The following is a 17,335-nucleotide window of genomic DNA, read 5'->3' as shown; positions in this document are numbered from 1 at the left end:
GACACCGCGCGCACCACTTTAAGTGTGTTATTTGTATTGCTGAACGCATTACGTCTGCGCACCACTGAACGACTTGCGAGCGCGGAGTGCGTGTCGTCAGGACTCGGAAGAGTCGGAAGCTGCCGGAGGACGGGGTGGCGGGCGAGAGGGGTGAGCGGGAGCGGACGGGCGGGCGACCTTCGGCGGCGCGTGTACTGTTTTCCGTCGTTGGGTATTTTTATTATTATTGTTATTTATTTACTTTTTTTTTTTTTTATTATTTATCGTTATCGTTTTCGAAGGGAGAAAAAGGGGGAAAAAGAGATAAATACCCGAGCGCTCGTCGCGACGACGCTCCGAACTATATAACACCGCTGTGCCCGACGACGTCTCGATGATAATAAAAAAAACCAGCGGTAGCGGGCCCCTTATCTGTCCGTCTCTCTCTCGGCGTTCGATGTACATGTCGTCCGGACGTCGGTGTTATTGTTGTTATTATTATTATTATTACTATTATCAACGTCGTTACCGCTCGACGACTGCGACGACGGTATAATTGTTGTCCATGTAATTATTAATTTTCTTCTTCTCGTTGTTGTCGCTGTCACACATGCACGCGCGTACCGCGTCGCCGCCGCCGCGCGATATTCGTCTTGCTGGAGCGTCGTTCGTCCGACAGCGTTTTGCCCGGTGAACGTGCGGGCATCCAGTTCGCTGGATCCGGCGCCGTCCGTCCGACCGCATGCTCCAGGCTCCGAGGACTTCCGCTGTCGTGTTGATGTCCACCGACAACTGCAGCCCGTAAGTATGCGACAGCGTCCGCCGATCGTCTGTAATTAGAGTACTGCGGTCTCCGTACGATACGGTGCGATTATTGTATTTCGCCATGTGAGTTGTGGTCTCGACACGTCGGACAAACTAAACGTGTCGTGGAGAACATGACTATCCATTCCTGGTTAGGACCGAGTGAGTCCGAAGCAATTATTGCGATGGTTGACTAGTGTTATTACCCGACATCCCTTTTCAGTAGGTTAGTCCAGTAACAAATTATGGATATGTCAGCTTACAAAATATGTTAATTTAAAGGAATATCATGCAAATAACTTGTAATAAATATAAGATTCACCTCCATTTTTTCTTTCAATGTATTATATTTTATCTATTCAAATTTTAAGTATTAGAATTTTTAAGAGCCATATTTTCAATTACCTATTTAAATTTATAAGTGCAAAATCAACTTAATAGTAGGTATACAGTAAAACAAAAATGTTTCTCGTTTTAAAAAAAAGTAGTGGTGTTGCTACAGGATTATAGAAAACATTTTTCATGAATTATTTTTAGATTTTGGGTAATTGTTAATAACTTAAAATTTAAAGACCTATATTTTGAAATATTTCATAATTATATACTTTTTAGTTTAGACCATAGATTTAAAGTCACAAATTAAAATTTATCCCTATTTATTTTAATACAGATATTTCACAGTTGTGTTTCTATCACTTCTAGTTGATTACAATTTTTAAAAACAAATATGATGAGGTTTAAACTTTATCAAAGAAAAATATTTGGGTAAAATAAAAAATAAATTATTAAAAAAAATATATCACATATTATCAACTATTTTGTATATTTCATTTATGCATTATAAAAATTTGTTTAAATAATGTTTGTTTAAGTTTCATTTCTTAAGTTAGTAGAATAATTTTAACAAGTTGTAAAATATTTATTTTTTTAAATAACTTAAAACTTTCTAATTTATTATTCTTCCATTAAAATCAAAATTTCAATATTTGGTAGTTTATTTTATAGTTTAATACAAAATTGAAGTTATAATTATATTTTATACTAGAAATAAACTTTATACACAATTATTTTAGTTCATTGCAAATTTCAAAAATTAATTGTTATATCACTTGTTCTAGTTATTTTTGAATTGTCTTTTTCTTTTATAATTTTTTGAAAAACACCTTGATACCTACCACTGTTGAGTTTTAGTAAAAGTGTGAATTTTTCCTAGAAAATTTTTTTTTTGTCAACAAATATACTACTAATGGAAGAGAATTAAATTTGCTTCTGTAATTATATTTATACTTACGAACAATCTTTGATTGTTTTTGGTGATGTTTGATTTATTCTTAGTCTTAAGAATGTTAAGACTAAGTTAAATCTTTTAAAATGTGTACAATAAAGTTTAGTTGGTAAAATTTGTCCAAAAGGTTTGCCAGAGAACTAGATTTTTTTTTATTAAATCTATAAACAATTATTTATTTGAAAATTCTTCACTCTTTAATACTTCACGATTAAACAAAAGAAATATTATTAACAATTTTTTAATTCTTTATCAGTATACCTAATGGTTACTGAACATGTTTAAAGATTTTAAGTCTGTTTTTTCAGTTACATCTAGTCTGGCTTTAATTAGTTTATGGTCACTGACGAATAAATGATGAATTTTTTGTCAAGCTTTTTAATTTATTAAATATGATTATTGATTAATGATTATTTTTCCACAAATTTATTTAAAGTAAGGTAAATATTATTTCAAACAAAAAATAATGTATTAATGTTTTACAAATTATTATTGTATTATCAATTATATAAATAAATACATGGATCATACAATATATTAAAACGTGAAAAATGGGAAAATGTGTTATGTAAATAAAAAGTGTCTATTCATTGTAAGTTTATATTCATAGCTAAAACTCTCTAGTCTACATGTATATATCAAATATAAATGTACAGACATTATGCATTGTATAGTCATACTCGTAAAAAATTAACAAATATGGACATATAGATTTGTCAATTTATTTGAGTAAAGTAGTTCTAATTCTTATTAATTATTTCAACTATTTGCATTGAGTAAATAATTTTAAATACAAATACATTATAAACTCCAGTATTACAAATGTAGTTATTTCATTAAATATAACATGATGTATTAATTATTTAAAAATTATTTATCTATAAATTTGAACATTACCTTTTAGGTAAAGTAGATGACATTTTTTTTATTCTGATCTAATATTTATTATTGTTACATAATACTATGATGTAAATAAATTATATTCTCAAAGCTTGAAACCTGTACACACTTTGCACCGTATATAAAAGTTATAATACAATTGATCCTTTAATGTTCTATATTATTTATAATAAAACACATTTTACTAAGAATGTAGTATTTAACTATTTTAAGGAATTTTTTAATTAATGACAATTGATATTCATTTTTGTATATATATTAAAAAAACAAAACACTGCCTCATATTCTATTATTTTGTGTCAAATTAAGTGTTTTATACATGATACTTTTTAGTCATTAAGTAGGTATTCATGTATTCTATAATTCATTGGTGGAAAATAAAAAAGTGGTCATAATTAATAATCTTCATTTTAGAGATTTAAATTAGGATAATAATTTATAGTTGAGTATTGTACTTAAATAGTTTTTTTAATTTGTAGATTTTCAGTTTATAATAATGGAAAAAGAAAACAAATGTAAAGCTTAACAATGGTTTCATACTCGGATAGTGTAACATCTAATTTAACGGCGATCGCCAATAATAATATTCAACAAACTGATCAAGCAATATTTGAAGCTGATAAGCGAGCTGTTTATAAGTAATTTTTGATTATAATTACCTGTGTATTTTTGTTTCTTAATATTATTGTTTTCCAGGCATCCACTTTTTCCTTTACTAGCATTACTTTTTGAAAGATGTGAACAAGCTACTCAGTCAGCAGCAATCTCAAATTCTGAAAGTTTTAACATGGATATACAAGCATTTGTTCAACATCAAGAAAGAGATAGAAAACCATTTTTAATTAATGATACAGAAATTGATGGACTGGTATGTGTATTAAAGTGTCTTAAAAAAAATTTATCTATTGTTAACTGTAAATTTTTATTTAAATTAATGATAATTAAACACGGTCTATAATTTTATGTTCTTAAAATGTAGTATGATTTAGTTTTATAAATTGAAACAATAATTTTTGTATTATACTAGGTTCCTATACACTCCATTTGAAAAAAATATTTAATTTTTACTTCTCATAATCATAAGTAATGGTGTGGTACTTCTCGTATTTAGCACTTAAAAAATACACCAATAATAGTATGAGAAAAATATATTATTATATACTTTTATTTTATCAAATATATATGTATTTTTTTAATATAAGAAGATTTTTAAAATCTGGGAGTCGATCCATAGTCCATCTCCATTCTTCATATTTTATTTCACTCTTTAAGTTTGGTTCCATTATTTTATTTTAGCCATGCTTATTACTGATAAAATTATTAATTCATTTGATACAATTTAGATAAAGTTATATTTAATTGTATTTTACATATTTTTGAATATTAAGCATTTTTAATTGTAAATTTATTTTTGTTTTTAACAAAAACAAATTCTTTTTTTAATAAACTTTTTTTAATTTCTATACATTGTATGTCACATGTATAACAAAAATTTGGTTATATTATTAAAAAAATATTAGTCATTATTAAATTATCAAATAATGTTTATGTAATATAGTAAAATGTATAGTATTAACTTATATTTTAAATTAGTATTGAATAATTTTATTTTTTGCATATTTCATAATATTCTTTTCTTTTTTTTTGATTATTTTAAAACCTTTGAAATTTTTAGACATATTCATGCATATTTTAGAATTTTCAAAGGCATAAATACATTATTTGTGATATTGTGTTAGATTAATATATTATTTCCTATGTAAATATGTATATTATGTGAAATTTTACAATATATTTTTAGATGATCACAGATAATTTAAATGACCAAACATTATTAAATTTATTTTTTTCAGATGATTAAAGCTATTCAAGTATTACGAATACATTTATTAGAACTAGAGAAAGTTCAAGAATTGTGCAAAGATTTTTGTAGTAGATACATAACATGTCTTAAGATTAAAATGCAAAGTGAAAATTTATTGCGTTCTGATTACACATCTGGTTACATAGAAAACAATAGCAGTGGTAACTCAAGTAATAGTAATTCTCCATTATGCCATTCTCCACACCATAGTCAGGTATTTACTATCTATATTCAATATCATTGACTAAAAAGTTTACAGATAAGCCGTGGCTTAAAAAAAATGTTCTACAACCCTACCAATCCATAATTTACTAGTTACTTCATTAAAATATATTTCTTCAATCAATATGTTGGCAGTGTAAGATTTTTATCAACAACATCATCTGTTCTTGCTTAATGAATACATGGTGGCATAAAACATATTGACTGACAACAATATTTATTTCAAAATCTAATAATTAGATAATATAATAATACATATAATTATTATGTTTAAAAATGTTTTTTTTTTCACGATTTTTAATTGATATAAAACATTTTTAAAATGTATATATTATACTATTATAATTTTTTATCATTTTATTTTTTAATGAAAACATACATTTTTAATTTTATATTCTAAAGAAAAATATTTTCCTGAGTATATCAACACATGAAAATTAAATAGATTTTAAAACAATAAATATTGTTTGATTAAAAGAATCGTTCAACATACCTTGTTGTATGATATATCTTAAAAATATCATTGATTGATTATAAATTAAAAACACTTTCTTAAAAAAATTCTTAAATGATATAATATTTTGAATATTATTCATAAATGATGTACTTTATATGTTTTTAAAAATATTTTGATCAGAATTATATCTATCATTCAATATATTCTTGTTTAACACTCAAATAGGAATTTGAATTGAAATACAGTTTGATTATATCGTTGAATAAATATTAATTGCAAATCATTAACCATACTAGTTAGTTTTAGTTACATGCATTATTCTAAGTTATATACAGTGTGATCACAATAAGTGGAAACACTCAATAACTATGTGCAGGCTTCATATATTTCAATTCTGCTTTTTTGGGTAACTAATGAACATTGTTAACACATTTTTAAATAATTAGACTATTTTTGTGATATTTAGTTTTGCACACAGTAACTTTTTTTTTTTAATGGCAAGACCTATTTTTGACCACAAATTATTAATTTTGTATTTTTAATGAATTTTAGTAGTTGAATTTCTTTTCCAAGTTAAAAAAAATGGATGAGTTTTAGCAATTGTTAATGGCTTAGTGTATCTCCATGAGAAAAAAATGTTATGCTGACAATTCGAATGATAGAGGGTAAACTTGGGGGGTTTTTCTAACAAGATTAGTTATTCCAGGAACTTTTCATGTAACAAAGCGATTGTTTCTCTTGAAGTATGGCAAGTAGCACAAAATTACTTATCATCTGCCAATAAAAATAAAAAAATTAAAATGGCATTATTTTTGAAACATAAGTTATAAAAAAATATAATATAGAACATTTCAAACTGGAATATAGTAAAAAAATATTTTTTTTAAATTAAATGAAATAATTTACATGAATTAAGAAAATACATAAAATAAATAACATTTAATTAAATAAATGTAAGAATTGACAAAATAATTTAAACAAATCTTATATGTGCACCTATATTTTAATAAATGTATAATTAAATGTTTAAGATTAAGTAAACTTTAAATATGATTTTATTTATTTTATTCATTAGTTTATTGTGATACATTAGGTTTAGGTTTATAATGATGTTTGACAGGTGATATCCTCTTCAGGAGTTTCTGTGCGGCAGTCTGGAGACAACGATGTTATAAAACCAAAAACAATAATGGATTTAAAAAACATAACTTGTCTTTTGTCAAATATACCGTCTTCCACATCCATAGAAATGAAAGATGTATCTCAAGTCTCAGATGTTTCCCAACTTGATTTGACAGTCACCAAATCTTCACTTCAAAATTCTACTTTAGAAAAAACACCATTATCAGCAATTGGTACAAATGTATTACAGAATAATGTTTCTATTTTACATGGTAGGTAATAATTTATTATTTGTATATACTTAGAAAATTTTTTTTTTGAATTATAAATCATCATATATTTTTATATTTTAATCAATTTTTAAGTATTACATTTACATTAATTTTTTTTAGTATAATTTAATCACAGTTATTATATTATATATATGAAATATGTTTTATTATTTTTATCATAATTATTAATTAATATTCTTGTATACAGAGATTTTAAATATACAAATGTTAGTCATAAAAAATATAAAAAGAATTTTTTTCAATTTTAAAAAATAAAATAATTATTTAAACAAAAACTTTCTTTTATCAAAATGTTGAATTTAAAATATATTAATTAATTACAATTTATGTATTAGTGTTTATTTTTATTTATATATATATTTTAGGTTCCTTATCAGCTACTAGTGGTGGCTCTTGTGATGAAGAAGATGACTATTTTGGAAGTAAAAAGAAAAGACAGCAAAAAAGAGGAATTCTTCCTAAACAGGCTACCAGTGTTATGCGCTCTTGGCTTTTTCAACATTTAATTGTAAGAAAAACTAATATGTTAATGTATAAATATTATTACTTTTAACACAGTTGTTTAATATAAATTAGTTTTTCTATATACCCAATTACCCTATATGGCTATATGAGCATTATTACTGTTATTATATTTGTTATGTATTATTTATCATTCTGTACACAAATACCATGCCATATGTTTTTCGGTGAACACTAATTATAATAAATTTAAATTAAAATGAAAAAAAAAAGTTTAATAATAAAAAAAATAATGATTTTCAGCATCCTTACCCAACAGAAGATGAAAAAAAAATTATTGCAGCACAGACTAATTTAACATTGTTACAAGTAAATAATTGGTTTATCAATGCACGCAGACGAATATTACAACCAATGCTTGATGCTTCAACCCCAGATATTACTGGTATTTTTATTATTATGAGTGATAAGTATATAGTTAAATTTAATTAGTAATATATAAATATATATTTTAAAATATAGGTGAACAAAACTTTACTCTTTCTAAAGATAAGTCTGTAATTGTTGATAATAACAAGTTTTCATGGCCTGTTGATGTTATATTACAATCTCAAAATGTCAATGGTAAATAAAATCATAAATATCTCTAATAAATGTTTATATATATATATAAGTGATGGTGGGTTTATGTGTCTTTTGTTTTTCATTCTGTAAGTGTTATTATTTTATTTAATTATTATATTTATAATATTATTTAATTGACTTCTTTAGTCTTAGCAGATATTAAATAAGTTTTAATTCAAATAATTTAATGACTATAAATAATTATTTATAAATATTTTTGTTTAGAATACTTTCAAAATATTCAAGAATAAGCACTAACTGTTTTTTTATCTTGTTATGGTTACATTTCCACATTGTATTTTAATATATTTTATCCAACTAATTGTTTAGTTATAAATCTTTATATGTTGACTTGTTAAAAATAATTTTTAAATTATCATTAAGTCTATGTAAGATTTGATTTTTCGCCTTTTTGATTTTATCCCCTTAAAATTTAGAGTCTAAATCAGAAAAAATTTGTGATGAAATGTATAAATTGATCTGGAATAGATTTAACAAAAGAAACCTATATATTAGATCAATACTATAAGATAGTATCACTGTTTTCAATTTTCTTAATATTAGATTTTATGCTGTTTAGTGCTTACTAGCTGATATTTATTCCAGTATATAAAGAAGTTAATTTATCATGTAAAATATTAGTTAGGTACTAGGTATCATTTAAATTCCATAAATGTTTTCTTCACTTCTTTCAATAAGTTTTATACATTGATAAACTACACATCAAAGAATATTTTATATTGAGCTGTTATAATAAAAACTTATATAAACAAAATGTTTGGAGAGATTACTACACTCAAAACACCACTACTTATATCCCAATGTAGTAGCGCCTTCTTGATTAACATGAGATTTATATTTAAAATATGTGTAATTAATTTAGTATAAAATATAATACAATACAATATATTAATATTTAAGTTAATTTCATCAAAATATATTTAAATTTGTTAATATTTTTCTTCTTTACTGTTGTATATTGTGTTATTTAATCATTAAAAACTGATGTTTTTACAATTTTAAAGTTTTTAAATTTAAGAAATTCTATATAAACTAAGAGTAACTAAGTATATACATATGTCTATTAATGTTTAAATTCTATCTTGGATAGTGAAATTATTGTGTTTAAGAGTAACATTATTTTCAAGTATTTAACATATAAATAACTGATATAAGACATAATTTAATATATTAATTATACCAATAGCTTTCCTAAAAGTTCTGGAATTTAATGACCATTTGTTATTTACTATATATGGTAATACTATACCTTAATAACTTAAATTTGTTTAAGTATAGAAAATAAATATAAATCACTGATATATATATATATATATTTTAATTATATTATAATAAAAATTAAAGCTGTTATGTTATTTCATACAATAATAAAAATAAATTATTTTTAGAAAATTCAAATGAATCAAATTTTGGTGAAAGTGAAGCAGAAGATGATGATGATGAAGAAGAAGAAGAAATTAGTGATATTTTTTCTCAACATAGTGTTAATGAATCAGATTAGTCAGTGTTCTAAGAATAATCGTAATACATTGTACAATGCATATGAAATAGTAATCATTTTATATGTATGTATAGAATACATACTATTATATTATAGATGGTTAATGTTAATGTTAAAGCCATTTAATATATCTTACACATTAGACAATGTGAGATAATTTATTGAAAACACATTGATATGTTTCATACATTTTATTAAATGGTTAAATGTACTTAAGTGGTTTATTTAAGTTCATAATTATCATTGAATAAACTGATGAAGTGTGTTATCATTAAATAAATAAATGTTCCAAGCCTTAATAAGTATTATAAGTAATAACAACTAATGACTGTAAAAACAATTTGTACAAAAGTAAATTTTATTTAGAATAACTGATTGAAATTTAACTAGAGTTATTATTTAAATATATTATAGAAATATAATATTAAATGCTAATGATTTAAAAAATAAAAATACATTTTATTCCAAATAAGAATATACGGGTTTGTGCATTGCTCGTCACCCAATCCCCCCCCCCACAACTATGTGGTAAAAGCTATTTGCTCGTTATATTTTTATTTGAAATGGACCATATATTGTAATTTTATTTATAATTTAAGATTTGGAGTCCATATAAAGATTTTTAATATGTTCTTTTTTACATAAGAACAAAATATTGTCAAAAAAGAATAATAATACTTTTATGATCAATTGACCATCAATTTTCACCCATTATAATAAAATCACAGCAGTTTTCCTCAACCAATACTTCAACGCTTTGAAAATAAATGTTAAAATTGCCATAATTAATACTGTAGTGAATGGCAAATTTTTAAATTTACTAATTTGTTATCTATATTAAATATATATACTTATAAAAATAATTCTTATTTCATAAATGTAACTGCTTACATTGTGTATTCATATTTTTTTTTTAACTCTTTCATTACCTAATTTTAAATTTTTTTGAAAAAGTATTTGTATTCATATGTACTCAATTATTTTTAGGATTCTATGTTAACTTATTTTTTTATTCTTACTCTCGTCTTATACTATTCATTATTATATACAAATAAATCATATTTTAGAAAAAGTCTGCATAATTATTATGATAAATATTATACAATATATCTTCAGTATAATATGTAATCTTTTGTGAAATTTTAATGATTTTAGATTTGAAGAAATGTATTATAATTTTAGTAAACATTAAATAATTCTTCATAAATTAATAGATTATAAAAATATTTTATTAATTTTTTTTTTATTTTTTTCATTTAAAAAATTAATTTTATACTCTACCTTGAAGTATGTTTGTATAATTATATATATATGCCTTTTTAAATCTTATATATATTTTACATATAATTCAAGACAAATATTCATGTGGCTCTTAAAAAAAATATAATTCATAACATACATTCATTGTTATATTCCAATCAAATTTTTAAATGAAATGCATTTTTTTTTTAATTCATCTAGATTTACTTAAAATTTTTATTTCATTATTGAAATTATTGTAGTTAATGTAAAATCAACTATATTCTACATGTATTTTATGTTTGAAATAATACCATATAAGTATGTCATCATTTATAATTATACTTGCTTATTGTTTTATGTGAAATAAATCGTAAATTGAGTAATAATTTAATCTGTGCGTGTAATTTAGTATGATAAATAATGGATATGCTATATGTGTTACAAAAAAATTGTAATAATACATATATAGATGTATATATTATTGTCATCATTAGCATATATAGTAAGTATATTATCTTTTCTTTGTTAAATAAAAACATAAAATTACTTAAAGGTTTTAAAAATAAAAATAAAATGATGGTTCGCATAAATATAATTTTGAAGAATTCCTAACATATTAGGAAAAAATATTTAAGAATCTATTAAAAAATTAAAAACTAATAATTGTATAAATCATAATAATAAAAATGTTATGCAGTTTTTGCCATAAACACAATTTGTATCAATTAGTAAATTTTGTTTAGCTTATAACATCTAATATTATATAGATTTGATCTATTATTATACTTATTTTTTAGCTCAATAATAACCCTTGTTAACACTTTATGCACAACACCAATAAATACATATTATGTTATTTAGCTATTTACTACCTTTCAAGGTTTTATAATGATATTGTTTAATATTAAAAGAAATGCCATAAATGAAAAAAATATGTCTAAATATGTAAAAATTATAAGTCTAGAGACCATTTCTTATATGTTTAGTGTTTTCAGATTCAATATTTACATTAAATACATAATTTTCATTAAGTAAATTATCTGCATTGGATAAATTATCTTCATTAGCATCATTAAATATGTGAACCTTTTTAACAATATTTCTTCTATTGTAATATATTATACAGAATAATATACTGTCAATTATCAATATCATACTTCTTCAAAATATTCATCAACTAGAAAGTTAACTTGATTATATTTTGTAACAATATTTAAGTACGAATTTAGTCATTAAACAAGATTATTTCATTTAGAAAATAAGAACATTTATTAGATATAATATATGAAAATGTTTTCAAATACTCGTTTTTTAACATTAATTTCATGTCATTTAAAATTCAAAAATTAGTATGATTAAAATGTTTAAAATTATAAAGTTGAAATAGTAAAATATTGATTTCTTATTTTATTTGTATTTTACTATTATGTCAATTGTATTACCTAGGTAAATAGTAGAATTGTTGAGAATATGTATCTAAATAAATTAAAAATAAAGTATCGATCATTTAAATAATAAAAAAAAATTAAACGTTATAATGAGTAGTTACATAAACAGTATGTACCTATACTTGCCTAGATAAAATGTATTAAATATTTAAATAATATTATAATGTACTTACTTTTAAATTTGTAAAAATGAAAACCATTTCTTTTTGATTTAGATTCGGTAAATTTCTCTTTTCTTTTAAAAGTAAAATTAATTTTTTTTTTCATCTCTATGAAAAACTTTAATATTATCTTCTAAGTTACCAGAGTGACTTTTGTCACTTGTTAGGGCATCACTTATTTTATAATTATTATTTACTATTAGCAATAAGATTATCCTTTATTTATACCTACCTATTAAATTTTAAAATAACTTCTAATGCGGGTATAAAAATAAATCGCGAAATCGCTGGAATAACATTAGAGAAAATTATCGTAAATCAATAAGTAAAAATCAATAAGTAGTCAGGCCTACAAAAAATTAAAAATAAATAAATATGGTAATCAGCTTTAGTTTTTAAAACCTCATTTTTAAGAGGAGGATACTTTGAGTAATTTAAATAATGTGAACAACTATGATCTATTTAAGTATTACAGTTTTTGAAAATGTTTTCTAGGTCTAATGTTATTATTGTGTTTTAATTATGATGGGTGAGGATCTCCTCTAATGAAGTACTATTAAGAAATAGATGTTCGGTAAGGCAGTTGGTTGAGATCCTGTGTCGTAGAACAATCTCAAGCGGATTGTCAGATCGATATTTGTTGTTATAATAAATGTGTTCAATTAAACTGATTCTAGTGTTCTTTATTTAGTTTCGTTTTATTGTTCCACTGTTAGCTATTGAAGGAAAATATGGTTAACACAATGATAGTGAGGACGATGTTCAGGACCGGATTAACATTATCGTAGGCTCTAGGCATAGATGGTTAAGAAGGTTTCTCTTTGAAAGACTGTTAAGCTTTTTAAAATTAAATTAAAATCTAAACTTTTATATCATAATAATTTTAACAAATCATAAAAATAATTTATTTTTAAGTTTTGTTTTTTAATTTTAAATTGCCTAAAATGCATCACACTGCTTTTTATAAATCTTATTTTGTTTCTTATTTCATTGGTTATTTTCCTTTTATTCATCTAGAAGACAAACACCGCTAGATCTTCTAGCGATTTGTTTATGCTTCAACTATATCACAATTTTAGTTAAACACCAGAAAAAATAGTGAAACAAGGTATGTAAAACGCGCGTGTACCTATTCAGTAAGATAGGTACTAACGCCATTGAACAGATACGGAACGGCATTGTGTAAATCCAAAGCACTGAAGCTGAACGGATGACGGTACGGATAAGAAACGGTTATATGTAATTGACCTTTAGTCTTCAAATGCTAAATGTATCAATTAGATACGTCTTTACTGGTTTTAGGTCGAGACACTCATTCAACGGCCAAATGGTGACCATCACTCGGAGGAAGAATAGCTCAATGTTATTAATAACTGTATGAGGGGCAACCCGATATGACGAGCCGTGATGTGTCGACGGTGATAATCGGTGGTAGAACACTTTTAACCAGAATGATGTATCGTCGTCACGAACGGCGATACACAACTGCGGACTGTTCTTATCAGAGCTTTCTTTAATAACACGATTGAGGACGATTATAGTTAAACGATGGACCCTCGAAAATGACATGACTACGGATGTATGTTGCAAAAATTGTAGACCAAAGTTGAACCCAAGGTTTATTAATAATATTAATAGTTTATGTTGTATTATTTAAATAGCTTTTAATTGAATGTATATTTTTATTAATGAACTACTAATGGAGCAGAACGTTTTCACCTGCCATACAATTAATAATAATCAATTTCATAACACTCATCCTCCGATTCGTGTAGTTTATCGATTTTAAAAGAAACTCAAGCCGACACGGAGACAATAATTTTATCAATAAAAATCGAGAAAAATTAGTGACAAAAAAAGATTTAGTTAGAATTAAATTAATTATTTAGAGCAGCAGTGTAACTAGGGAGGGGGGTTCCGGGTCCAAACTTCCCCCTCTTGAAGCGTATCGTTTCTTTCTAAAATACCGTAATTTTATTGTGGTAACAGTAATATACACATTGACAGGTGCAGACTGGGCCTACTGTAGCACAGTAATAAAAATATACGCTAAAGGGCGCTGGGTACGGCGGTGGCGGTGACATGGGAGAGGAGGGTAGTGGGCGGTGGAAGCTTGAGCGGGCGGAAGATAGTGGTGGCGGCAGGATCAGGGAGCAGGAGAAGGTTTTTGACTAGGCCATTCCATCCTATTATTTAGGCTCGCTGCTTTCGTCGTCGGGGGGCTGCAGCCCTCCATATTTTTTTATTATTTCCATCAAACGCGTCGGCAACTGCAACGTTTGGCAGTCATCAGGTCTGAAGTCAGATGAGGTGGCGGTAAACGAGCAGTCCCGCAACACGTCGCTGCTGGTGGGCTGCTTGTCTCTGTCTCGGGACTTGGCGTCCAACCGCGCGTGACGCAGTGCCGTCTCCAGCTGGGCAGCCCTGGCGTGAAGCGCGGTTTCTACCGCGAAGTTGGCTTTCAATTCGGCGTGCAACCGATCGTTGTCTTCGCGCAGCCCTTTGGCGCTGCATGTGACCGGCGCTGGTTTGCGCCCCGCCACCACGTCCGACATTTCTTTCACGACCGCCCGCGACTGGTCCAAATCGCGCTGCGCGTCGCCCAGCTCGGCGGTCAATCGCTTGGCCATCGTCCGCAACTCGGTCTCTTCGCGGTCCCGCTTCGTCCTGTCCGCTTCAGCGAGCACCGTCAGGTTGGCCGTGCACCGCTTCAGATATTCTTCTGTCTCCGACGCCTTGGCCAGCCGGTCCTTGGCGCCGGCCAACTGTCTGGACACCGCCTCGGCCTGGTCCCTGTACGTCTTCAACTCATCCAACAATTTGTTGCTACATACCTGTAAATGCGGACGGGTCGAAAGAGATTTGTAATGCCATGTAAATATTATATTCAACCTGTCATCTACGTGCGAGTACCTATTTATAGGTCGTGTACGGGCTATTGCGCGGTAAATGATTGTATTTTATCAAAAGAAAAAATTTTATAAAATTTTTTATTTTTTATTATGTGTAGCTATAGAACCTAGGTGTATCTTGATATAATATTACATATATATATAGTTCGGTTTGGTTAGGCAAGGGAAAAACATTCGTTGAATCATTTTTGTCGGAATACAATTATTAAGGACTTTTTAGAGTAGGTAGGTAGTATATTTTATACGTTAAAGAGGAGTTACGTAGGCGCAGATACGTTTATATCGCGTAGCTACGAGGTACCTTCTTTTTTTTCGGTTTAAATCGATGACGTCGTGTGGACCGCTTTTGCATTACTTCCATGATGTACGAGGTACCGATACCTATCATAATAGACGCATTATATATTATACGGTTCGTGTAATCGTGTGCCGTGTGGTAAAAGAATACAAATATTGGTTATAGAACATATACGATATGTTTATATTACAAGGCAGTGTTACGTTATTTTGATTAATTACTCATAATTGTTTGCTGTTATCGGAAAAATGAATGCATTTGTTTTTTTTCTTCTCTTTTTTTGATAACCTGTTTAAGTTATAGTCACTATAGAGTCTTTAAATTCAAATTAATTAGCAGAAAAACAATTTTAGGTTTTTATGAAAACTATTAAAAATATATATAGTTAATTTAAAGTCTGAGACAAAAAAATACTTGCACATAATATGACATTAGTCTAGGTCTCGGATTTATATGCATTTGGATGTTTTTTCTGAATAGTCCAAAAAATAGCTAGGTAAGCTATTGTAGTCAATAGATCCTAAATATAAAGTTTTATTTTGCATATTTTGTCATTTTTTGACATGTACTAAATATTTTTATATTTTACGATTTTTTCATTACATATATACGGTTTTTAAATGTAAATATTTTGCTTATTTTAATTAAAATAACGTATTTATAGCTATATTTATAGTCCATGTAATTTGACAGTATTTTGTTCAGTATTTTTTTTTCAATATGGTCACCCTAACTTAGTACATACTTATTGCATATTGTAATATAACATAAACTTAACTCTATACGACTCACTTCTAACTGTAATGTTGCTACAGAATCGTCTTTGTCGGAGTTGGTCGAGTTCTTGGCGAACTTGCAACCGGTTATTTCTATGACTTTATTCTTCAGACACTGTTCTGCGAACTTGTATCGTGCATTTTCCGAGCGAATCTTTTCCAATTCCTTCTCGTACACATCACATTCTTCCATCATTCGCTGATAATTAGCCACCATACCGTCGCGCAATAACAATTGTTGGCTCATTTTTACATTAACATTTTCCCGGAGCTCTAACAGTTCGGTTTTCAACATTTGGGTTTTTTCTTCAGCAATACTCATTTTAATAATATTACAACTTATATTGTATAATTAATAAAATTTAATCAGGTATACAAGCAATAATTGCTCAGTTTATTATTTATGAGCTATATTAGATCAACTAAAATAAAATAATCTAGTACAATATTACCTATATTTATTTAATCAGATAAATAGGTATATATGACGACATGGATCCCATAGAAACAAGATAAATTTAATTCGATATTAAGTGATTTTTTTTTAAACGATTTTTATTTTTCTAAATGACAGTACTCAGAAATAGAAATTTTAATTTTATATGATGTAATTATGTTGAGTTTAATTTGATTATTTTTTATTGTATCATCGTCGTCTGTCGATGACGACAGCAATGATAACGATTATTTTATTATAGTATGGTATGTTGTACAGCAGTGTGATTCAATTTTCGTTTAATCCAGGTGTCTGCCGTCTACTATCATGTGTTATTTAGTTGTTTCTAATAAATATTATTATTTCCTAACAACAAAAATATAATTATTTTGGGATTTAGTAAGTTCCCACACGAAACATAACAGGTAAGCGGGTACATATGTAAGTTCCATCACGAAAAATAATACACCCATGCGTAAGTTCCCACACGAAAAAAAAATATATAAAATAAATAATAATAATAGAAAA

General features: G+C 26.5%; 2 protein-coding genes across 3 annotated transcripts; one reads left to right on the top strand and one right to left on the bottom strand.

Annotated features, from left to right (window-relative positions):
* Positions 1-331: 331 nt before the first annotated feature.
* LOC112592856 (homeobox protein PKNOX2-like) lies at positions 332-9,728 on the top strand. Of its 2 annotated transcripts, XM_025337005.1 has the most exons (9): positions 336-780; positions 3,448-3,606; positions 3,665-3,836; positions 4,822-5,046; positions 6,632-6,905; positions 7,292-7,434; positions 7,692-7,833; positions 7,911-8,012; positions 9,422-9,726. In XM_025337005.1, the coding sequence occupies exons 2-9, from the start codon at positions 3,497-3,499 to the stop codon at positions 9,532-9,534; spliced, it is 1,281 nt and encodes a 426-aa protein (XP_025192790.1). In that variant the 5' UTR covers positions 336-780; positions 3,448-3,496; the 3' UTR covers positions 9,535-9,726. The 2 variants fall into 2 exon arrangements, with proteins under 2 accessions (XP_025192791.1, XP_025192790.1); XM_025337006.1 differs by lacking the exon at positions 7,911-8,012 and having other exon boundaries at positions 332-780; positions 9,422-9,728.
* Positions 9,729-14,574: 4,846 nt separating this feature from the next.
* LOC112592882 lies at positions 14,575-16,693 on the bottom strand. Its single transcript, XM_025337043.1, has 2 exons — positions 16,388-16,693; positions 14,575-15,219 (listed from the first exon to the last, which is right to left on the bottom strand). Exons 1-2 carry the CDS (start codon positions 16,691-16,693, stop codon positions 14,575-14,577), a joined length of 951 nt encoding a protein of 316 aa, XP_025192828.1.
* Between the last annotated feature and the right edge of the window lie 642 nt (positions 16,694-17,335).

This window comes from Melanaphis sacchari, unplaced genomic scaffold (assembly GCF_002803265.2).
Source record: "Melanaphis sacchari strain LSU unplaced genomic scaffold, SCAv2.0 Contig1988_pilon_pilon, whole genome shotgun sequence".
Taxonomy (NCBI): domain Eukaryota; kingdom Metazoa; phylum Arthropoda; class Insecta; order Hemiptera; family Aphididae; genus Melanaphis; species Melanaphis sacchari.
This window is presented reverse-complemented; position numbering and strand designations above follow the sequence as displayed.

What these genes read in the sequence shown, in the direction of transcription:
- LOC112592856 (XM_025337005.1), top strand. Translation starts at nt 3,497, where the DNA reads ATGGTTTCATACTCGGATAGTGTAACATCTAATTTAACGGCGATCGCC. An exon ending in ATACAGAAATTGATGGACTG is followed by an intron (nt 3,837 to 4,821) that starts GTATGTGTATTA and finishes TATTTTTTTCAG; the next exon opens with ATGATTAAAGCTATTCAAGT. An exon ending in ACAATCTCAAAATGTCAATG is followed by an intron (nt 8,013 to 9,421) that starts GTAAATAAAATC and finishes AATTATTTTTAG; the next exon opens with AAAATTCAAATGAATCAAAT.
- LOC112592882 (XM_025337043.1), bottom strand. Translation starts at nt 16,693, where the DNA reads ATGAGTATTGCTGAAGAAAAAACCCAAATGTTGAAAACCGAACTGTTA. An exon ending in TAGCAACATTACAGTTAGAA is followed by an intron (nt 15,220 to 16,387) that starts GTGAGTCGTATA and finishes CCGCATTTACAG; the next exon opens with GTATGTAGCAACAAATTGTT.